Source organism: Drosophila simulans, chromosome 3R (assembly GCF_016746395.2).
Source record: "Drosophila simulans strain w501 chromosome 3R, Prin_Dsim_3.1, whole genome shotgun sequence".
NCBI lineage: Eukaryota > Metazoa > Arthropoda > Insecta > Diptera > Drosophilidae > Drosophila > Drosophila simulans.
Window position 1 is genome coordinate 17,814,352 of NC_052523.2, and position 24,912 is coordinate 17,839,263.

General features: G+C 43.8%; 1 protein-coding gene and 2 long non-coding RNA genes across 3 annotated transcripts; 2 read left to right on the forward strand and 1 right to left on the reverse strand.

The window, feature by feature from the left end:
- Positions 1 to 6,125: 6,125 nt before the first annotated feature.
- Positions 6,126 to 10,053, reverse strand: LOC27208915. Its single transcript, XR_001601093.3, has 4 exons — positions 9,950 to 10,053; positions 8,412 to 9,883; positions 7,361 to 8,242; positions 6,126 to 7,153 (listed from the first exon to the last, which is right to left on the reverse strand). It is a non-coding gene; the product is annotated as an uncharacterized LOC27208915 (long non-coding RNA).
- A 2,342-nt stretch (positions 10,054 to 12,395) lies between these two features.
- On the forward strand, positions 12,396 to 13,036 carry LOC6728974. The gene is made up of 2 exons (XM_002104266.4): positions 12,396 to 12,460; positions 12,515 to 13,036. Exons 1-2 carry the CDS (start codon positions 12,410 to 12,412, stop codon positions 13,004 to 13,006), a joined length of 543 nt encoding a protein of 180 aa, XP_002104302.1. The 5' UTR covers positions 12,396 to 12,409; the 3' UTR covers positions 13,007 to 13,036.
- A 6,097-nt stretch (positions 13,037 to 19,133) lies between these two features.
- On the forward strand, positions 19,134 to 21,461 carry LOC120284979. The gene is made up of 3 exons (XR_005544196.1): positions 19,134 to 19,488; positions 19,572 to 19,691; positions 20,845 to 21,461. It is a non-coding gene; the product is annotated as an uncharacterized LOC120284979 (long non-coding RNA).
- The last annotated feature ends 3,451 nt before the right edge of the window (positions 21,462 to 24,912 follow it).

Consider the following 24,912-nt stretch of genomic DNA (forward strand, 5'->3'; position numbering starts at 1 on the left):
TGTATTCATATCGATATCGCATTAGAATAGCGAAGAGATAGATTATCGATTGATCGCCGGGCTGTTAAATTTGAAATTAGATTAGACTTTTTCTAGTGATTTAAAAATATTTGTTTGTTCCTTTAAAACGTTTTAAACTATTTACTATGCTCTTGAATACCGGTTACCGGTAGCTATATATTTCTATATGTATTCTTATGGAACACCCAATTTATCAGTTTGTAATAAGTGACATAATAGAAACTTCTAAAAATTGTCCCTTAAATTTTATTATTTAAGGGACAATTATTTGATGAAAATATGGAGCCTCAATGTCTACAGTATTATCTTTCAATAGCCAGTGAATACGCCAAATGCCAGGAACATCTTTGCTTATCGGGGACAACCGTCCAACATGTTCCCCATAAAAAGAAGTTTTCGCTTGGCAAATAAGAGACAGCCAGGCGGGGAGGTGGTAGATCCTTTAATTCCCTGCATAATTCCAAGTCAGACAAGCGCTAAAAACATTTCATTATAACGCTACACAATCGGAATATTTAATGATTTAATCGGCCAAGCGAATCGGGGACAACACCTAAGGAAAGGACGAGGAGTCTCGATAAACTGCTTCAAATTCACAGATTTTAAATTTCAAATCGCTGCCACACGGCGCAAAGCAGGCGAACATGTAAAAAGCAGCCAGGTTCTGGCCAAGATCTGAGCCCCATACCCATACCCATAGCCATACCTCAACCATACCATTCCATTCCATTCTCAACGTTGGCTCGATATAATGGCGCGAGTTTCATGTTTACAGAAAAGATTATGCAGCCCCAAACAAGCGAGGGAAAAGCAGCAAGAACCACAAGATACAAACGTGCAGAGGTTGCAGGCAACGCGGGATTTGCAGACCTTTGGATGCAACCTGAACACCGAGAACCGAGAACTGAAACTGGAGTTCTAATTAAACAATTCGTAGAATTTCGCGTTAATTGCGAGAAAACGACTTGAACGTGCTCGGCGGATTGGCCAAGGCTCTGGGGGACTCTGTTCCTCCCCCAACCTCCTTTTGGCTTCCACCATCACTCCTCTCCACTCCACTCCACTTACTCCTCTTTTTCCCTTCCCCATTTCAGGTGACACGTTCTGGGGAAGTAATATTGGGACAGGTACACCCAGAAAAGAGTTTCTTGCAACTCAAGCTTAAGCCTACGGAGTACGGAGGACGTTATGGTAAACTATTTAGAAATAATACTAAAACTTATTAACTTAATGATATTTCATTCGGCGATTCCCAAATGAACTACTGTCTTGTTTTGGATTTTTTTCTGAGTGCTGTGGGAAAGCTTTGCACTTTGCCTAGATCTGGTGTCATTTCACATGTGTGCCTTCGTTTGACGAGGATGAGAGCTCTGTTATTAACACGCCTACCGGCATTACCCCTTGGAAGCCTCCTCACCAAACTGGCACAATTCTCTGGACTTTTTACACATGTGAGAAGGCTGGCCAACTTGGAGAGAAAACTCAATTCAAATTATCGCCAAACAAGATCGACAGATGTTCAACGGGCACAACAACAGAAATGCCGAGGTGACGGGGATTGGGATGCAGAAGGGACTAAGGGACCAAGGGAACTGGAAGATGAAGAGAGGTCAATGAGGTGCACCGACCGATCGGCCAGATCGATCTTCCTGCGGAGTATAAAGCCCGAAGCCAGAGTCAAAAGCAGTCGCACGTCTCGCTGAGCAAATAACGCCCCAAAATGAAATAACACAAGGCACAGAGAACTAAACCCTTTAATCTAAACCACTTTGGGCCATGGCAGTGCAGATCCCGATCCCGATCCCGATCCCTCGAGCCGATCCGATCGACAACGCCACGCATATTTCGCATAACCCAGGCACACCTTTTCACCCAAGTCCCGAGTCCAGCCAAAAATGCCACGCAGAGGAGTAGGGGATAGCCCCGAAAAATGAGAATATAAAACAGAAATCGAATCGAACAACAAAGAACATACAGTAGAGTGGTATAGTGGTATTGTACATCCATAGGAAGAGGTACTCCGTTGCGAAGGGCAGAGTGGTGAGGAGCCATGCTACCGTCATCATCATCGCCAGCACTCCATTCTTCTGGTCGATCATCCGCACTCGTCATCGTGCCCGTCATCGTGTCCACATCCCAGGGTTCGTATTCTTATCGCGGCCGATTAATCTGCCATCGCTGTCGCTGATAAGGCCGCCAAATGGACGACCCTCCAGACCAGACCGCAGCTCCTCGCAGCCTGAATCCTCTTCAGAACCGTGGCTGAGCCCAGCCACGAAACCCACCATAAGCCACAGCCGCATCATTGTTAGCCCAGTGCGCAGTGGCAGCCAACACTCATGTTTAAATTATGATGGCTTCTAGCTTGCGCCCCATCCCCCGACCGACACATCCGTCAAATCGAATGTGGGCATATGGGTTACCCTACCCGCCCTGCTCCTCCGATCGTGTCAGAAGTCATGCTGCTGACATTGCTGACGACCCATTGACAAATGCACTGATTGAGGACTCGATCTTCCAGCCGATGAACAATTGCTAATGGCTCGCCAAGAAGTTTAGCAAAGGTAAAGGGTGAATTCGAAGAAATGCTCTGGTCTGCCAGGGTGGATCATAGATTAAATCTTAAGTGGAACAAAAGAGTTTAACACACAAATGCGAAAATACATCTATTTAATCACTGTTTTGAACAGTGTACACACATTTCCTTCACCGTCAATTATAAGTAAAAGTATTAGTTTGAAACTGATAGTATTTGTCTTATTTCGAAAAGATCAGTACATTCTGGTGGACAATTAGAAAAGTATTTTCATTAACCTGCCACATATTTGAATTATCTTAAAAGATTTTGGATTGGCATGGATTAATTGATTTAATCATTATTATTATTCAAAATGTACATGAAAAGAGATTATCCCAAGCAAAGCACTAAATAGTAGGGTTAATAGTAAAGTTGGGATGGAGGCGAGGAGAGCTATCTGCATTATCTAATCGACGTCATCTACACGGGTTCATCCTGGCGTATGCGTAATGCGCGTTTGTCACTGGCAGCTGATTATGATGATGATGATGATCTGCCCTTCGTTTTTCCCCCGCAAACACGAACACGAACAAAAACCTCTGAATCCGATTTGACTGAGTTTCGCTTTATTTAAACACAATCGCTGATGCATAATTAATTAAAAGGCTTTTCAATGTGATTTTTTTCCCCCGTAAATGTTTTGTTTACTTTTTGCTCGCTGTCTTCTTTTGACAACACGCCCCAAAAACGGTGGCCGCTTGTTGGTTGGCTGATTCCGATGCCGATTCGAAATCTGGGATCTGGTTCTGGTTATTCAGTCGCCGGGTTGTGGGCCCTTATCTTGTAAATTGAATTATGAAATCGTCAACTTGAAACCGAACTGAATGCAACCGAAAGCCCACGGAGGCTGCTCCTTTTTGTCCATGAAAGCCGGGGAATCAGTTAAGGGAGCATGACGACGACGACAACTACAACTACGACGACGGGTAGCAGCTGCCCAATGACCAACCAACCAACCAACCAACCAAGCAGCCATCCAGCTATCCAACCAACTCCCCGCCCTCGTCCTGTGCGAGTGAGTGAGCAAACAAAACGGGCATTTAACATAATCATATCATATCGTAGTAGGCATCACATCGCTGCCGAGCTGGAACCACTTAAGTTGGCCCAGGACGTGGACGAGGATAAGGATGAGCATGATTCTGGCCATTTGCATATGTCTTTTGGCCCCTTGCCACGCCCCCTGTGGCTTGTTTACTCGGCAGCAGGAATGAGCAGCATTTAGAAGCTATCTGCCTTTCATTGCTTTATTTGCCTGTGCTGGCCTGCTTTTGACTTCTCAGCTGGAAGGCGCTAATCTGACCATCCTGAGGTGCTTTCCTGTCCAAGTTTTTAAACAGAACCTGGTCAAAACGTCAACAAAAAATACACAAGTCAGGTTACATATTTGACTGCTAACAGCACTAACAACTTCATGGGAACTTTCAATAATTTTTGAAAAGAAAATCAGAAAACGCTTTCGTTTGTTCTAATCACAGCGACCGCATCTCCAAGCTGCTGGGCAGTCGGGTTTTGGTAATTGAGAATATAATTACACGAATTACGACGCAGTCGCCGTCTTTATCTGACCGTCAGCATCTGCCTTTCATCTCGCTGCCTCAGTTGCCTGGAGTTGACAGGGCCAAGTGCGTTTCGCTGCCGATGGGCTCTATTGTGGGTTCACGTCCCGGTCCCCAAGGCGATGTCCATGGCAGCCGGGCCAGCTGGAGTGTGGACTGTGGAGTGGACTGGGCCACGCCGACTAAGCCAAGAACTCGGGTCGAGCATGTGGCCACTTTCACAGCGCCGGGCAATTGACAAACACCACTCATATTTACACACCGAGAAGGGATGCCGGACAATTGTCACTTCCCAAAGCAATTACGTTACAATTTAAGCGTGTAAACAAAAAATTACAAAGTTGTTAGGCCAAAATGGCAACCATTCTGCCAGTCATCGCAAGCTGCCAACGATTGGGAACAAAGTTGGTGGCATTGTGTTTGCCACGAAATTGAAGAGTGCAGCCTGGAAAGAAACTTATGTTTTAATAGATTATCTATACGGGTTGGGCTTAAGAAACTTTATAACATTATTATATATAAAAGCGAGAGTTCTAAAGCCAATCTCTCCTTATAGCTTGTACACTAATGCCCCTTACCGCCAATCAATTACGTTCGCACCCAACCAGCCAGAAATAATTGGTGCATGCCCCAGGTAGTGGCAGGTAAGCCCGCTTAAATCGACTGGCAGTGCGCCACACATCATCAAACATTTTATTGGTCAATTGGGCGACAGTTCGGAGTTGGCTCAGTCCGTCGTCAGCCGAACCCTTCGGAATCGAACCCTGAACACCAAAACATGAAAACACCTAACACCTAGTTGTAACCCCTCGCAAGTGTTACCGTTCCAATAAATATTTGTTTACGCACAAATAGACTTGTAGAGCACGTTAGAAATTCATTTGGATGGGGGGAGTAGAGTAAGTGAAGCGAAACCGCAGAGGTTGTCCTGTTGAATGCACTGAAAGAAACAGTCTACATGTTGCATATATGACCTTAAGCTAAAAATGTAAATGTGCATCATAGGCAGCTTTTAAGGAGTTATGCTACAATTTTTGTAGTGTTTTTTTTATAAGATCTATGGCCCTTTATTTATTCCAGTGTAAACATACGTATGCCTTATCAAATTTAGATAATCGACTCCGATTCTTGTGTTTGCCCTGAACGCCTCGGCCTGCTTGTTTGTCTTCGATTCGTTGGGTGTTTGCTGGACTATGCCACAAAACCATAATGCCCATAAAGTAAAAAGGAAACCAAACACACCGAAAAATGTTTGCTCAATTTATCGCAGTAGCATCGTTTCGAAATTCAATTTAATTGGATGCCGCAGAGTTGCTGGAAGTGGGACCCCTATAGCCTGCCCATATATATAGTCATAATTCGTGGCCTCAACTTCCTGCTTCTGAATCTTATCGCTGCGATCGCTTCTGGTTCGCACCTATTCAAATGATCTGGTCGAATCGGCAGAAAAATCAGCCACAGGAGCAGCTGATTGACTATAATCTCTGGGTCTCTTGTCGACCAAAAACACAGACACACACACAAAAAAATAGAGGAGAGGAAACAAAAAGTGGAGTCGCTTTTTGTCTGGGTTATCAACCGGGTTTTTGTCGCCACCATCTCGCTTCCGAGGACCATCCGCCCATCACGTGTCATTTCTCGCTGTCCAAATAGTCCTCAGGAGAGAATCCATTGTGGCTCGCCTGGTTTTTGCCTTGGTTTGAGCTCCTCCAGTTGTCGGTTGGCCGATTGGTTTTATCTTGATGCTGGCGCGCAAAAATGTTTACAATTTTGCTGCTCATTTTTTGTATTTCTTTTTTTTTCAGCTCACAATGGCAGGCGAAATTAAAAATGTTTCCACTCGCTGGCCCGGTTCGGGACTCATTTTTCATCTTGGCCACTCAATTGTGCACGGGCCACATGCCAAAAGGATGAACTGGGCACCTTGGTGAAAGGAAGACTTATTTACTGGAACTGCAGCCTGAATGGGAATTCAGCTAAAGGTGTTGCACGAAACTATTAATGTTGTCCCAACAAAAGACAAATAATCGGAATTTTTTTATTCGATTTCTGCCATCTCTCGACCACTGTGCTCTGGTCCAGCAATCAGCGTTTTGTGTCAACTAACAAATAAATATCACGCATGGCCAAAAGCGGCAATCAAAGTCCATCAACTGGCATCGCGCTGGCAGATGCCAAGACGTCGATAAGCAAAAACACAAGCATATCCTTTGGCAGCGAGCGAGTCGCCACGATTCGATCGGTTGGCTGATAAAGTGCCTGGCATTGTTTTGGAGCCTCAATCAGAGAGCTGGTTTTGAATGCGTCTTTGGATGGAAACGAAGGCAGGTCTATCATAGGCCATGTCCGATGCCCAAGCGCAGTCATAATTATTTCATTATGGTCCATTTGTTTCATCAGCGCCCATTGGCCACGACTTCTGTTAACTGCTTGCTGACGATTTGGTACCCTTTCCTGGCTGCGTTTTCTGTGTCTCTGGTTTTAGGGCCCTTATCGATTGGACGCCATCTTAATTGTTTGTTGTTAAACACGCAGCTCGCTGCTTGGCCACAGATCTCCGAGCCCCATTCCCATTCCGAATCCGTATTCGATTTGGAACTCCAATACGGAATTCGGTTTCTGATTTAGGTGCCCCACTCCCTCGCAGCGAATAGAGTTTTCTGCTTATTGATTTTTCATTCGAAATTCGTCGTCAGCCATTTGATTTATGGTTGTCCACTTAATTTGTTAGAGATGCTGTCCAGATACCCCAGGCCCGATCTCCGCGCCGCTAATTCGCCGAAGATCGTCGCTCGGATGTCGTATTTATGGTCTCCGGCTTATCGCTGGGAAGATTTTTGAATACATCTATGGGTATGTGGCCAGTTTGGCTGCCCTCCGTTGAACTGAACTACTTTGCTCGGGTGAGCTTAAACTGCGTTAAATGCTCCGGGGTGGGGCTCACAAAATGGGGTTTCTCTGCTGATTTGCATAAATAGTTTGTTGCCCTGTGGAGCTGCGAGAATGCTTAATGGTTAAAATCATTGTTTTCTTCAGAAAGTGGAGCTTGAAGTTTATGAGCTTGATGTTTTTAAACCTAGTCAATCAGTATGTTAATAATTTATGAAGTGGTAACCTTTAATTGTAATCAATAATATACAGCACGATGGAAATCCAAGATATTTTCTTGGAAAAAATAAAACTATTTTCTGGATGAACCCACCTATGTGTTTTCGGTCTCCGAGGAATTAATTTGCCAAGCTTCTGTTCCCGCCCCGGAATTTACGTGCCTCCTCCACAATGGAGTCACCATTTGAATGCAGCAATTAGGAACTGTTGCCAAACAGTGGCCCACGACTGACCCATCCTCCTCCGCTCACCGGCCAGGTGTGTGGTCACAATAGATGACGTTGACCACTACCACGCCGGGGTCCTGACCCAAACGCTCACCCCCCTCCCTTCGATCGAGTCCTACACTCAGACAATGGCAATTGTGACCGGCTGAGAATGTTGTCATATGTCGCCTCCGTCGCTGTCGTCGCACATCGGTGTGTTTCATGTAAACAAATAACAAATTAAATGAAAATTTAAATAAAGGAGAAGCAGGAGCAGCCCGACGATTTATGTGCCGGTTGCAGGATAAGCCCGAAATCGACTCGACTGGAGGGTATGGAAGGGGAAACCCTCTGGCTATGCCGTCAGTCCTTGGCCTTGGTTGTTTTTGTGGTTGATGGAGGCGAAACCCCGCTGATCGAATCAAATGAAGGGAACACACACAGATATATGTACGGGTGGCAAAAAGGACAATCGAAGGCGGCCAGGATTCGCTTTGCCTTGCTTTGCTCTGCTTTGGCCCATGCTCAGAGGGTTGGTCTGTGTTACCCTCGTCCTTGGTCGTTGGTCCTGGCTCCTCGATTCCGGCAAGGCGGGTGGCAATCGTCCTGTAATTGGGATTTGTATTGAGTTATTATTTATTGCCCCTCGTCTTCTCGTCTTCGGTCGAGTCAAAATAGAGAAATTATCGGCAACAACTTTGCGTGTTGAATTGATTGATTTGCTTTCCTGGGGCCCAAATCCAAACTGCAGTTTTCGTTTGTATCTGTATCTAGTGATGAGAAGTATTGGTGCGGTAGTTCCTTGAAATACAGTTCTTAGTTTTTTTTTTAGTTTTCCTATCACTTCAGTGTGGTAATTATATTTGAATTCACATATTTCGATAAATAATGAAAACATAAATTTTATGCAATGATTATTTTGTATTACCTACTACTTACAATCAGTACTTTTCCCATCACTATCTTTGCTTGTGTCTGAAGCCCTCGGAATTTGTGGAACGGTTTGGGTGTGTGGCATGCGGGTCCTTTGCATGTCAATAGGTGCTAAAAATTGACTTTCGAGCAACGCCCAGACGAAACCTGCTTGAAACTTAATTAACAAGCCTCCGTCGCAGATACAGATACATGTACTGTATCTCTGGCAACAGAAGCCAGGCCCCATCAAAAGATAAACCCCTGACAATCACTCAAAGCTGGAACGGGGCTATGGAGGGGGGCATGGGTTAGGATCCGAGGATTTCGATGTGGAGGGGCATGCAAAATGCAGCTGCTGCCAGCGGCCGTTGCTGCATTTACATACTTACAAGGAAGCCACAGCCAGTCGAATGATATATAAAAACACAAGAAATTTGACATGAACTGTGGAGATTTCAACGCAAAGATAGCGCCAAAAAGATGCCACCGAAACAGAGGGAGAGAGAGAGAGAGAGAGCAAGAGAGATGGAGAGAGCGGGACAAGGAGCTTGGCTGGGCTCCTTGAATAATGGCGGCCTCAATCAGGACCGAACCCAAGCAATTGTAAGAAAAACTCAAGAAGGGCAGACGAGTGGAGTGGAGTGGAGTGGATTCTTTGGGCCTGAGAAAGGTCTTCTGCTGCCCTTCGTCATTGTGGTTTTCTGGCTGAGACAAAGATGAAGCGATTGCTAGATTTGATAAGCAAAATCATTTGTGATAAAATAAATAATTGAGTTCGTTTGCATATCTTGGGAAAGCATCGCTCACCGTCCCCAGCAAACGCACCAAAATCCATGTATTTACCCAATGTACAGGGGATATGATGGTAAGGAAAGGCCTCTAATAAATTCATAGGCACACTCATAACTTCTTACCAATTGTGTCACAGATTAGAGACGTAGCCCCTGCTGGACAGACTTCAATCAAATCGGACGGCTATCGGCAGCTACTATCTTTCGGATCCCGATCCCCACCTTAAAGTTAAGGCCCCTTCCATAAGGCGCACCTCCAATTGCGATAAAGCGTTAAAATTAATTATCGAGTGCCAGCAGCAGCGCAGCTCAGTGCGTTGTGCTGTCAAATCTTTATCGCATAATTGATTTCATAGCTACTGCGTTTGCTTTCGGCGCTGCTTTCCTCAAATTACATGCCACAACGGCCCTGCCAACCCAAAATTTCCGATGGGCCAAGCAATTGGGGTAAAAAAAAAGAACCGAGGGAAAAAAAACAATAACAAAATAAGTTGAGACGAGAAGAACAACAAACGGCAGCCACAAATCAACATCGCGATAAGAAACTGTGATTTTTATTTTTTGAAAAACTGATTTTTGATTTCCTGTACAATTTTGATTAAAAACGTGTGGCTGTCTCTGTCTTCGCGCCTGTCATGTCGTCTCAACTTGGTTTTTTTTTTGGGTTTTGGTGGGGAACCTTCTTCGCTGACTGTGAATGAACGGCTGAAAGACAAATTGAAAACAAAGTCTAATCAGTTGAGCAATTGAGCAATTTTATATACCCCTTACTTAGCGGATTAGATGGGGGTTACACGTATGAGTAGTTCTGGTATTATTGGTGATCCAAGACATCGACTTCGAATGCCCATGCTACTTATGGGAATAACTCTACAGATTGTTTAGTGGCATTACGAATATTTAGATATTAGCTTGGAGAATTAAGTAGACTCTTAAATGTTGATAGTTTGAAACTTACCAAACATCAACGTCCTATATACCTTTAAGCTTTATATCTGAAAATATATCATAAGGACATTCCCCAATTCCAGGGTAGCATCTAGTCATCCAAAACAACATCCATGCCGAAGGGCTTCTTATAATTTTCTTTGTTGCTTCTGGTGGCATTGTTAAGAGCGCGTTTGGAAATCTAATCACTGACAAGCTATGGCTGCCTGTATTCGATAGATAGTTGCTGATGGCACACACTTGAGGCGGTGGATAGTGAGGGGGGAGGGGATCCAAATTGATTCGGACCGAGTTGAGAAATATTTGGAGATTTGGCAGCCGATACGGCTTATGCAAGGTGCGAGGTAGGAAAGTTACCGATGGATCGTTACTGCGATATCGCCTCTGTTCGCCCCCAAGACAGTGCAATATCCTTAAGCCATACACTTCCGACTCACACCTCCGACCAAAAAGGACCACCATGTGTCGTGGCAACTCCTGTTCATTCCTGCAGCCTTTTGTGTCTGGCGTAATTAAAACTTAAAACGCTTTTTGTTTTGCAAGCAGCACTTGAACCATTGTTCGCCAACCGAAAAGTTCACAACCCACCACCGCCCGCTACCCCTATTCTGCATGTCTCGACCACAAGAAAAAAAGGGAGGTGGAAAAGGGGGGAGAAAGAAAAGTATCTCAAGTGTGCTCATTGTGAAAATTCCAATAGAGAGCGTGCGACTTCGCCGGCATTAAAAAACCCCCGATTGTTGTCAGCGAACTTTGCCAGCCGGCAGGAGTTCATTCAGGAACAGTAACTGAATCAGGACCAAAGGAGCGGGATGCAGTCCTCGAGGTTCTCCGGTTCAAGTGGGCCACGGAGCACGTGCCCGGGCACGGAGAGTCACTTCAAGTGTGCCAATATGTTGCAGCTTCGATTCGGGGCACATGCCACCACACGCATCGCATGTGCACCTTTGCATATTTTTCATTACTTTATTTGTTGTAGAAAAAGTACATTGGCTGTTAATAACTACTACTAGATGTCTATGATTGAAATGTACGCAGGATAACTAATCAAATGCGAAACTGTCAATGCAAATAGGGAACGTAAAGTGGTACCTATTGGATTTTATTTGATTTAATAACATATTTTTGGGTTGGCCTACCTGTAGCTCCGTGCACCTGTAATACCGACGCATAAATCATCAATGCAACTGCAGCAGGCCAAATAGAAATCGACCAAAATAGGCGCCCGCAGAGATGTCCGATTTTTCCTGGCCTACGCCCTCGTTTCCCTCCCTTCCTCCGACCAACTCGGTATATGTTCTACCTTAGATCCCGAAATTTACCTGAGCCTGTGACGAAATATTTAGTCGAAAATATTGTCCCTAATGCTGGCGCCAGACAAGTCTTATGCTGATGATGATGACAGACTTAGGCACCGTACACAAAACAAATCCAACCTGTCACACTAACGACTTCTGCGAAGACAATGGACCCGGCCTTCTGCGTCCTGGCCAACTACTTCCCCCTCTCCATCGAGGTTTGCAGTCTGCTTTTGGCTTTGTCTATAAGCCAAAAGTGTTGCACTAGTTTCGAAGGGATTTCACCTGAGAGACAAAGGGAACCGGGGATCTGGAGGGCTTTGTTTTCTCATCCGTTCCCCGATTCAGCTCCTCGGCTGCTGTGTGGAAATTGTGCATGCATTTTATGGTGCAATTCCTTTGTCCTGCCGGCGAAGGCAGGCCAATATTTTTATTGCCCATGTACCATATATATGTACATAGTATCGATGTTCGAGGCGAACAAATAGCTGCTACAGCCGCTAAGAGTTATGACCCGGCGCCTAGGAGCTCATCCCCCGAACAAAGGGCTGTGAAAGGCACTTGCCGCCCGGGATGATACTAAATGGAATGGGTTGGTACATATGATATCATGTAGCGATCGTGGCTCGAAGATCTTTGATTGCAAGTGGCGCAAGCAGTTCAATTTTGATGCGGTTTACTCTCCACATAGGCCACATATTAAAAGCCATATTTTTTAACCCATTTTAAAGTATAGAAATAACCAAATATATGTCTATAGACTAGAATAAAACTGGTATTTTAAAAAGGTTGTTAGCACAGTTTATTATCAAATATCATAAGCAAGATACAAGTTACGTAGGTTGAATTACATTGCATGACACTATGCTATTTGAACAACATTGTACAGAGATTTACAATGTACTATTTAAAGATAGCTGGGCCCTATAAATATCCGAAATAATTTCGCGCATATACAGTTTTGAATTCTACAATAACCTAAACAATGAAGCTGTTTCTATTTTGTGTAATAATAATGCTAATCGGCCAGACTTGCGTAAGAGATTAAAGCCAAAATCATTTTCCATACTATTTGACACTTGATTTTCAGGCATTGATTCCGAGAAACTATGAAACGCGTTTCATTTCGATTACCTCAAATGGCACCAACGTGTTCGATTTCAGCCAAATTAGGTTTGTGGGCCGAGAACGCATGGCAAATGGCACTTTCGAACTGAAGGAGGATCTGGACAATGAATCAGTTTCAGTTGTCGGTGAAACTTTCATCGATTATGTGGGCGATGGCGAGTACAAGCAGCTTCCGTTTACCGCTCCCAAACAATCTATCTGCACGGCATTGGCGGCCTATTGGTCGTACTTTGAGCCGAGTATAAAGTATGGAGTTAACACGGACTTTCCGGCTCATACGCACCCATGTCCCATACCAAAGGGAATATACTACGTAAAGGATGTAGTCCTCAAAAACGACAATTGGCCAGTTATAATGCCGCGAGGATATCTGAAGGCCGTTGGCACACTTTTCAAAAATGACGAATATGTCGGCGGTCTAGAAATTGTTACACAAATTAGCGACTTGTCTTAGCCAAGAAATGAACGATAAAGTGTAATAATAGAACCTACCTACTATTACCTATTGCTATTATATTATTGGGAAGAATTCCATTGAATTAGTATGTATATGTTTTGTATATAAAGCTTAAGATTAATATCAATACTTTGGAAAACCTAGTAAATGAAACATTTTTCCGATGGATTTCCTTTTATCAAGATACCAAAGTGCCAAAAACACTTATCACAATGGGTCCACGATTCTGGAAACCCCCTTTGAGAGTGCCAAAAGATTAGCATATCTCATAGCATCCATCTGCACTCGTAGACAATTTGGCTCGACTTGAAATCTGAAGATCATAGCAAAAATAGCCGCCAACACCTCTTAAATCCATCGATCGATTCAGCTGCATTGATAGGGAAATCCTGCCCAATGATTTCCAGCGAAATCTGATACGAGCTGGAGCGATTTTTCGGACCAAGATTGCGATTGCGATTACTTGTCTGCGATACGGAGATCAACCTCAAAGGATCTCCGGCGAGGATGATGTGCACATTTTGGGCTAATCCTTGCCCGTTTTCGCTTCGTTTTGCCTCGGCCAACGCCCAGCACAGACATGGGAATCGGAATCGAGAATTGCCGTCGCCGCTGTGGCTTTATGCTAATGATCGGTTCTGGGCCAGAAACTAGACCAAAACGAGGAGGACCGCAGCGCTAAAACCACTCATGGCTCATTGTCCGGCGATTGTTTCGTCAAAACGAAACCAGAAAACAAGAGGAAGCCGAGCCTAAATATTGCAAATCTGGCCGGGGCGACTGGGCCATTGTTTTGGCCTGGTTTTCATCGTAGAGTGGTTGGCAGAGTGGCGAGTGCGAAAATAAAAATCTCTTAATCGGCACTGGCGACAGCATTCAATGAGTTCTGCACTGCCTCCGGCTGAAAAGGAGAGGACTGGCCGGCCAGGCAAACTGGCACTTGAAACATGACAATATCAATTTGTACGTACAATGGCCTAATCTGATAATCAGTGCAAACATGTCCTTTGTGTCCATTGTGCGTGGAACAATGCAAACGGCATAGTTGTGCGCCAGGATTAGGTGCCAAAGCCAGACGAAGTGCAACAAAAAAAAAAAAAAAAAACAGAAAAGAGGAGAAGTACGGAAAAGTTTGTATTTGGCAAACTGCCCGGCTGAAGTTCGAGTTCATTACGCGGCTCTATCAAATGATTAATGGGCATTTTATGGTAAACTCCCTGGCCCCGGCGATCCCCGCAAGACGAGCGATCATAAAAGGCAGACAAGTAAAAAGCAGCAGCGAGTCCCGAGATGATCGCTGCATGTAAAATGAACTCGGGACTCCGAACTCCGGCTTGTCAATCAAACTGCGAAGGCACACAACATAAAAATGATCGACAACAGTGACACTTTGGGCGGCAGGAATGTCGCGGATAAGCATCAATACAAACACACCGGAGATGTGGGGGAGGGGAGGGGAAAATAAGGTTCATTTATCATCGCACAGATTGGGGAAAGGGAAGGGGAAGGGGCATCCGAATGGGAACTACCACGCCAGGATGGTAGGTGTGGCCTATGCCCAGCATGAATTAATCATCGCTCTCGAATCAAATTGAAATCACGGCAGCACATGGAAAATAATAAAAATATCATAACAAATGCTGAAGACAGGCATTAATGAGCCAGGATAGTCCTGCCCATTAGATATGCGAGTGTATCTGCAATGGAGGGGTTGACTTTCGTCGAGATACACCGCAAATTGACTTGTTTGGCCGGGTTGAACTCAACTCCCCACAAATTAGCTGCTCAATTGGGTAATAAAACCAAATGTGCCAATTGTGAGTGCACAAACTTTTCCCTTGGCGAGAACTTCGCTTGTAAGTGCGCCCGAAAACAATTGTGCAATTGCATTAATTGCATTGTCGAATGAAAACAAAAGCCACAGGACATCGCCTCAAATGGCTGGTACATATGCTGGGATTTGTAGGGGTTTTTCTCTGAGGGTTCTGGGTTTTGGGTTTATTTTTTTTTTGGTGGTTAGAGATAGCGTCCACTCAATTATGTCATATCGGCGATACTAAATGGACTTTTAACTTGCTTTGATTGTATAATTTGGCCCGCTCTTCTGGGCTTACCTTTTATGGCCGGCCATTAAAAGGGCCAACGAGCTTGCTCAGATTTATCAGCGTGCACGCCATAAAGTAACAAATAAATTTAAATACTAATAATAATAAAAAGTAATACACGCACCACACTCACACATACACACATATAGCCGCCTTCCTTGGTGGCGGTGGCATCCTCGAAAAGGATACACCATGCCCTCCTGTACGCAGGACCAAGCACATTTATGGCCAGCAATTAAATGGGGCTGCCATTTGTTTTATTATAACAGCGAGCGGCATTCAACATCGCCATCATCAGGAGCAAAGCAAAGCAAAGCAGCATCGGCATCAGCGATAAGGCTCCGTTTTATTATTATCCTTTATGCTTTTCGTGTGCTTTTTTTTCGTCCTTTGGAGGTCTGGGCGTTCCCCCTTTGGGGGCGTGGCCTGAGCTGGGGGCAACACACATTAGAATAGGCAAAGCCAAAACAAGACAGCTTAAATAATATCGTTACATGGACATTTGAATGCACTGTACTTTTTCTCTAATCAATCAAGTCCTTGTTAGCCATTTAAAAATAAATTTAAAAGTCTTGTCCAAATGGCCATTACTTTTCTATAAAATTTTCTATTGAATCTTTGTATCAAATTACAATGTTTTCTTTCCTGAGTCTGTTATGTAGTACATTGCTAATATGATAACCGAAGTACTCAACTTTTGGCAGTGCAGCGGAAGACAAGGCCATAAAAAGTCGCAATGCGCCATAAAAACAGTTAAAGCCAAGACAAAAGTCGCACACACAAATGCGATTTGGGAGTCGTTAAAAGCGGACATGTGTGTGTGTGTGTATGTGTGCGCCGAGTCCTGTACAAATTAAGCCTTTCTACGCAAACAAACGAGGCGCACATCCTTGTCGAGCGTACATATATATATATAGAATATGTAACAAAATAAAGCGCCACCGATGAGATCTCTGCTTACCCTCCCCTTAACCCTCCCACGCCCCTGAGCATGTGCAAAGTAGGTTGCTCAAATCGCACACAACATAAAACATTTTTAATGCCAAAGAGTAGCAAACAAACAAAAAAAAAAAGGAAACCAGAAGAGCAGACAATAAAAAAGGCTCACAAAACGAGCATAAAAATGGCAGCTGGCAAAAGAAAATGGCCGCCCCGTGAAGCCCCCATTTTCCTCCACCCCCACTCCACTGAAAGTCAAACACCCCCGCCATCCAATTGGCGGTCATACGTACAGGATATTGTGTAAAAAGGATTAATGGGCCCCTTTTCTCTCTTTGTTTTAATTGCATTTGAGGTTAAGGGGAGCAGGGGATTTGGCCAAGGCAGGGGAGTGGGCCCAAACGAAATGTAAAATGCCCAAAAGCGACGGAAAATAAATGTATATATTACTAGCAGAGGCGTGGGGAATTACATAGGGGGATTATATTGATTAAAAGTATCGAATAATGCTTGATAAATATATCTCATCACATACATGTATGTGTGTACATACTGTATTATAATTATATTTCATATTTCTGTTTAACTAGCCCCTTCAAACTACGCCTATGTTTGCTGGGCAAGCGGCGAATAAAATATATATTTGATGCCATAAAAATGTCACAGACGCCTTGAGTTATGCAGCTCGACTGTGGCTTATGTGGCGCTCTCAGCCAAATCCCATTCCCGAATCCATTTCCCATCCTTTGTTGCCATGGGCCATTGCCACTGCGACTTCTTTTTGGCCCACAAAAGACTGGAGCGTAACCCTTTTGTTTTGCACGGATTTAATTTATATACGAATGCGAACGAATTTATGGCTATATTATATTATTGTTTTATGTAAGATCGTCCCTTTGGTAGTTAAGATTTCGGATTTCGTAATTCGGAATGTGAGAGTGGTTATCTTATGCGCCTTTAGATTTTGAAAGGTAATTAAAGCTTATATATTTTAACACTAAAACTTAAATGTTTTAACGTACTTGAGGCAGTACCTGCTTAATTCAATTGTGCTCCACTTGAGTTAAGCATATTCTCTTCCAGTTTGCCCGACCTCCTACATTTGTTGGCCCAACACCTAACTAACTGGGCCCAAATCAGCGATTCATCTGGGCCCACGCTCCCATTGCCGCCATTGCATGCCAGCCACTCTCTCGTTTTTTTTTTAGTGATTTCCCATAATTTGTGTTCATTTTATGCGGAGCCTGTGTGTGTCTCTTAGTTAAACATCTCTCATTTATATGCCCCATGAAACGGGCTTTAACTAAGCGCGGTAGCAGTTTAGCTGTCCGCACACGCAAATTTTCCAGGCGCACACCTGCGGTTTCAGCCAAACTGGGAAGCTGCTTCCGAGGTGGGGAGACTGTGTCCCCGGATCAGCGAAAAATGGATGGTTACGGGGGGAGCAGCTCTTTAATTTATGGCGCTTGTCATATTTTGTTAGACACGGCGATTAATTAAAGTGCAGGGCCCTGCCAAAAACAAAAAAAAACCCTTGGCGAAGCCATGGGCTAATTGAAAACTGCGCCAGGAGATGGAAACCAGAAGGTAACCGCTTATTAAAACAGGCAAAAGCAAATAAAAACACGAGCAAAGGAGACCAACTCAAGTGGCGCTCTTTGAGTAGTGGGCTAATAAATATCCCCTGTCAGTCAGACAGTCAGTCAGTCGGTCGGTTGGTCGGTGGGTAAGATACATATGCCAGCATCCAGGCAGCCACTCAATGGCCAAGTCATCGATATTAGCCCGATTCCGCGTAACCACCAATCCAAAAAAAAAAACGCCAATCATCGCAGGAGCGGCTCTGAGTGGCAGTCGAGCGACCGTAAAACCACGAAACGTATATATATTTAAAAAGTAAATTGAATTTAGTGCCAGTCATCCAGCGAAATGCACTTCCCCCACCCCCGCCCTTCGTCCAAGAAAAGGGGGGCGTGGCAGGAGACAGCTCAAGTGCACATGACATGCTAATTAAAAGACAGCAGCAGAACAGCCGCCTCTGGAAAAGGGTTTTGATATTGGGCACAGGTACACGGAGATACTTCCAGCCTAATCCGTCTCACGCTGACTGCAATTTGTCAACCGCAATTATAGTGCAGTTGCGCGATGACATCGTGAGTTACAAAGGTCAGCGAAAGAAAGTCATCTATACACTTTCGCAAATAAATAGTAAACCAAAGATGTTTTTTCAGTGTCATAAGTAGTGCCCTACCCAATCATGCAATTTATTTTGTAAATATACTTCTATATAAATATATTATTTATAACAACAAAGATTCTTTATAACAATCTTTTTTGAATATTTTTTTATGAAAGTAAGCTGAAGTTGTCGTGACTGGTATCATTTGGATCTCCCATCTCCAGCCCGTTCACCCAGTGGGGAATTGTGACTCGTATTTCCCTTCTTTGAGGCCATCTCTAGGGCTCCAACCGGCTGCCCACGCACTTCTCGGTAATCCGCTCCAGTTGCGCTCTCTCATTGCCGACCGGACCGATATGATATGCCATATAATTACATAGCTTATTGTCATACGCCTATTCAGCTTATTATCCAAGGAGAAGGCGCGCGCCTTATGCTTAACTGATCGATTTCGGTGATCGCTGCGCGATAATCTAAGCGGGGGAGAGCGGCAGAGCTCCAGCTCCAGCTCCAGCTTATTGATCTCCATTGAGGGGCTGGCCAACCTACCTTTAAATTTGATCTGGCTTTGTTTTTGTTTGCCCGGCGCACCGTCGATTGTCACTCGATCGTAGGCGAGAGTTTCCGATCAACAGGCGGCGGTGCGGCCCCTGATTTTGATCGACGGCAGCAGGCCAAACTTAGACCCCTTAACCAGGCGACTCGCACAGGTAAGTCGAAAGTCGAGAATCGAGAGTCAAGAGCCGAGTTGCCGGGCCAAGATGGATCGTTGACGAAGCCACACAGCGTGTTGATTTATTCCCCACAGACATAGACGCGGTAACTGAGCTGACGAACTACATACTTATATGGGTGTATATAGTGTGGCTTTATGTATATGCTCCTAGCATACGATGGCTCTTTGGCGTAGAACAAATAATAAACCACACCAGGATGACGATTATAAAGTGGAATGGCTTAAAAGCGAATGAAAAATGCCTTTATGGATGTATTGATGCTGGAAAGTTTGGGTTTCACTTCCAAGAATTACTAAGAAATATCTGTTTGTTAAATACCGTTCTAGAGAAAGAGGTAAATATTAAACCATAGAATGCATAGTTTATTTAAAGACCAATCTACTATTTTCATTAGAGAACTTCCTTTCTCTGAGCTTCTCACTGTGTTTAGCTAACGTCGAGGAGCAATTGAAAATTCCTCCTTGAACTCGCCATAACTCACTCTGAATGACTTATTTCGACAGTGTAGCGCCTTGATAAGTAAATATTATGGCATCCTGGGCATTACATTATTCCAACACCCTCTTCAACACGTATATAAGCCTCTTGTACGTATTCATCAGGCGCAGCTAGTTTCGTATGCAGCTCAGGATTGTCGCTTGCTCCTCGTCGCTGTCACTGTCGACATCGTTGATCATTGCCAATGGGCCAGGGAAGAGGTGAAGACCACAGGAACAACAAAGGTAAAATCACCAACAGGAACAGCGGCACCAATTGTCAATGCTGATGATGATGATGATGTTGTTCCTTCGAACAGTCGGTTCTTGCACTGAAACAAATAGCCAGATTTTTCCATATACATATAAGAAATACCAATATAAGTTATTTACTTATTCTGCACTCATTTAATTGGTACTGTCTCTTGCATTTCTTGCAGTGCATTTATGCCTGCTATAGCCTCTGCGATGATTTCGTTGATCGCGACTGCAGTTCGGGGCGCGACAAGAATAATTACAAATGTCACATGAAATCAGAAGGCATCATAAATCAAATCAAATTATAATTAAGCATATTTGATCAGTTTGCTCGCCATGGTCCGCAGTATCTGTATGTGTCCGCGCTTATCGGGGCACTCTGGTAATGGTAAATGGTAAATGGTAGCGGAGTTCGGTTCCTTGGACTCCTTCGATTGCCAGCCTCCATCTCCATCTCCTTATCTGAGATGCCTGTGTGTGTTATGGGCCTAGTTTCGTTTTGTACGAGTATCTCGGTTTCGTTATTGAATCATTTCTACTTATTTGGCATAAGTAATTGAATTTGTGCTTATTTATGCTGGCACTGATGATGTCGATGATGAGGCGGTCAGGATAATCGCTGGCAATTCATTAATTTCCAAGGCAACGCGTGTGGCTCACACAGTGGAAATGGGCTAAAAGTGAAACTGGTCGATGCAGTAACTCGGCGTTAGTTCCGTCAAGTGCTCACTGTACAATCGTTCCACATTTGCCTTTAATATCATTAACATCACCATTCATTTGTCTCTGACTCATGCGACTTGTTCCAGTTTGTGGGTCGGCTTATGGAGCTCAATGTGTTTGTTTTGACGCCATATCTTATAATTCGATTAATAAAATCTATGTACGCGTATGAGTGTAATTATTTTGTCATTGATTTCGATTGGCGTATTTAAGCCTGCGGCCGCCGGTTTAAGCCAATTTCGGCTCGTTGTTATGTTTATGACCGAAGCCATAAATTGCACAATTTATCAGGGGCGAAATAAAGGCAAATGAAATAAATACAAACGCTGCTCATATGTTTCAACCGGCGAAGAGGGCAGAATATTTATGTTTAGATTTAAACATTTGCAAAACGAAAAGTCATAAATTACTTCCGCAGCGGCAAGGATGCGCCCAAGGATGCCACAGCCCCTTCTTCTTGCCAAAAAGGAACCACTACAATCCTCATGAAAAATCTTCATTTTACGATTTTTGGCGCACGAGGAGAAGGTGGAGAAGGAGATGGAGACGGAGACGGAGAAGGAAGCAGAAAGCCAAACACACATATCAAGGAAGAAAGCCAAAGCTTTCCTACGCCTGCCGAGATAAAACGTTGGCATAGAAATCAGTGGCATGTATCTTATGGATACAGCAGCCATTTTTATTGTGGATTCACTTCGGGGGAGTGGGCCAGAATGAAGATGGAGCTGCCTTCAGCCTCGGCCACGGCCTCTGAGGTGGGCACAATTGTAGTCGCTGGGGTTGCCTCAACATTAAAATAAATATGTACAAATGCTTAGATAAATAGATACGCCAGCCAAGTGATGTGACTCCTGCAAAGGATGACAGCCAAAATGGCGCAAAAGGAGAAACTCCAGGCAACTGGGCCATGGGCGTAGTAAAAATGCTTCTAGGGGTGGGGTTAGATAATTAAGATATGCTAGATAAGAAATCCGACGCTTGACTTTCATCTTAAGTTGTTTAATAAAAGTAAAGCATGTTTAACTGGGTAGAATCTAGTGCAATATGTATATGATAAAATTGGAAATAAAATAAAAATAAAATAAAATAAAAAGGAAGTTTAAATATAAATTTGAAAGAAGTAACAATTGTCTTTTGTTTTTCACAAATAATTCTAGTAATGTTATTCATCCTAATTGTGTACTTTCTTGGTGGGGATAAAGTCCCTCCAGCAGCCGTCCATGAAAAGGGGGGTCCGAAAAGCAGAAGAACAGAGGCACTGCTCATACACACAACATTTATATTTCAGCGGAGAAAGCTCGTATATTATCATAAAACAAGTTGCTGGATGCCATGGGCGGGGTGAGGGGATCGCCGAGGGAGGGGGATGAGAAGACAGGGGTGGGCGATTGTTGGTTTGCGGGAAGAAGGGGGTGGCGTGTGATGCGCAAAAGTCGGGTCGTAAATCTTTGCGATAACATTTTATGCGAAACATTTCTTTTTCTGGTCCAGAGGGAGCAGCAGCGGCAACAACAACACCAATAGCAACAAAAACAACAGCAAGGACACCCACGCCAAAGGAAGAAGGGGGCGGTGGGCGGCGGACAGTGGGTGGGTAGTTGGTGGTTGCGGGTGGTTTCTGGCTGGCTCTCGGGAGCTGCGTTTAACATTGGCAATCGCACGGAAAATGGCGCGTACAGTGTGCTTCTGCTTCTGCTTCTGCTCCATTCTCCTCCTCCCCATCCCCCCTCTGCCTTTTCGTCCTGGCAAAAGGAAAAATCCGAAAGAAAACGCCGCAGCTGAAAACAACAAAAACACCAACAAAACTTTTGGGCCGTGACTTGTGGGCCAGGTTAAAGGCAACATTATTTTTTTTTGCTCGTTGGGTGGGGCCGAAAATGGGTGGCAGGATGCGCCTGCCACGTTTTATTGTTTTTGTTGTATTGCCTCGAATGCGAAGTGGGTGGCTTAGGATCTACTGCTACGCTCTAATGTTTGAAGAATTTATGGCTTTCAGAGATGTATCTATGTATGTGTGGCAGGGGAATACGGCTAAGAAATGGTGGCATATCGAAAGATTTTCTGTGCCACAAAGTACTATACTTTAAGACCAGCAATTCTCGTGTTTCAGGTGTTGACTATCATATATATTGGGAGCTCCACAATAACCACAAAGCCACAAAGAAAAAAAAAGATTATTGAGATTTAAGATGTTTATCAGGAAATAAAATACAAAACCATTTACACCATTCGTTCATATTAAAACAAGAATCTTGAATATTAAGTAAATCTTATGAATTTGGTGGGTTATGTAAGTTATGATATTTAGATTTGAAATGTATAGCTTAGCTTAAATGCGGGTAATAAAAAGCAATCTTTTGTGAAATACAAATATTTCACATCGTTTATTTTTGAAAACTGTGTCGAGTGTTTTGAACCAACAATCAACAATAACAAGAAGACATCAAAACAGGTATGTCAAAATGTTAGGGGACTGCAGGACCGTGAAACTCAATGCTCCGGAGGGGAATCCCTTTGACAGGATCCCCAAGGACAAAGGGATACGCAACATCAAAGCCGCGCAACTGCACCACAAGGAGACCCGATGATGTGACAGTTTTTCATCAATTCACCTCCACTCACAAATGGAAAATAAAGAAAATATGTAGAGCTCGAAGCGAAATTGTTTTTTTTTTGTTTGTTGTTCATGGATGTCGTGGATGTTTAAGTGCCCGAAATCAGTGCAAGAAATGCTTTTTGTTGTCGCTGCATTTTGTCAAACATGAAAGGCACTTTTCACGATTTTCCCCCTTTGTCAGGTGCAGACATTTTGCGCCATTGTTCGGTTGCGGTCGCATAAATAAGGCACAGAAAGGATTTTCCCAATAAACAGGATTATCATAATTTTCATGGAAATGCGCGCTCCCAGGAAGACACTAAAGTAATGGCCCATAATTTCAATTTTGGCCAGCCAAGTTTCTCACAATTAAAATCGCATCACGTTGGAGGAAAACTTTCTCACAGTCTTTCGACCGCTGCTCGATCATAAAAATTGCAATAAAATTATGCGCCTAATTTTTGCATAACAACATTCCGAGCCCAAAGTGTCACAACAAATCACAACAAGCGCAGTTTGGGGGTGTACGTATGCCACAGGATATAGTGTGGTGCTGCAGTAACCCTTAACGATGCACAAATTGCTCGCAGGACCTGCGTCCTTTATGGACAATAAAATGCCCAAATCGATTCGTTGCGGTAGCTACTACAATATATCCTCTTCCGATTCCCGACTTCCCCTTCCAGCCGCGGGTACTTCTTTTCTAATTAGCTTGTCTGTCGATTGGTGTTGCTGCTGCTGCGTGTTGCTGCCGTGAAATTGCTGCGGTTTGTTCAAATAATTGCGCATGCAAATTTCTATTAGTCACACGTGGCCTCCGCATTTTGTGTGTGGAACCTGCATCCATTTATGGATTTTACACTGCACAAAATATGGAAATACGAAGTGTATCTTACAAATTTCATCCCAATATAAATGTATAAGATACGTTAGTGAGTAAGATATCACATGTGTAGAAACTTAAATTTATAACTATATTTTCATTGGGATTTCGTTTAATATCGGACTTAAAAGAAACGTATTTTCATTGTAGTGCACGTGTAAATCGCATCCTCTGTGGCCCCTTGGAAAACGTCGTTCAATGCATGTTCTATCTTCGATCGGCAGCCTGTCTGCTGTGACTTTTATAATTATTTGCCAGCCAGCCGAGGATGAGAATTTGATGTAATTTGGTTTTGATTCGTTGGCCGTCTCTCTCTTGTGTGCGAGATACATGACATATCTTGTATCTCGGCGCTGGCAATCTTATCTCAATTGTGGACCAGGCAATTCCCCCAGCGCCACCGCTTAAGCCACCACCCACTTTTGGAAGCTGAAAGCATAGGAAGCTTGGAAGCCCAGCACACGTTTGGCGTTTGTCGTTTGCCTTTTGGTAATTTAATAGAACGATGCAATCGCCGATACGAGAATGAGAATCCCAGATTGCCGGGGGAATCTTTTGTGGGGCGGGGAAAGAAAAATCGGATTCAGAACGAGCCCGAGCCCGAGCCTTCGCAGGATTTGTCAGGCCTTAATACCAGTCATCCTCCCCCTTTTCCAGATACATAGTTAAATATCCTTTTTGCTGGGGGGTTGCTGCTGCAGGCGAGGGTTGCTGGTGGGATTTTCGGTTTTCGGACTCGGATTTCTCTGAGATTTCCGTGTTTATCGGTGGAATAAAATCTCGACGGCCACTTTTTGCGGCTTTTGCGTTCGCTGCCTGCCAATTGTTGTCAGTTTAATATTTTAACACAATTATTAAATTATTATTTGCTCTTTTTGTTGCCGGAATTAACGCTAAATAGGGGAAATGCAGCTGTGATTTTCTCTGTGCTCTTTAAATCTGGCAAATCATTTGATTTGATTGTGCTTTTTGTCGCAAAATTATGTGTGGTTATCGGCATATTTTAG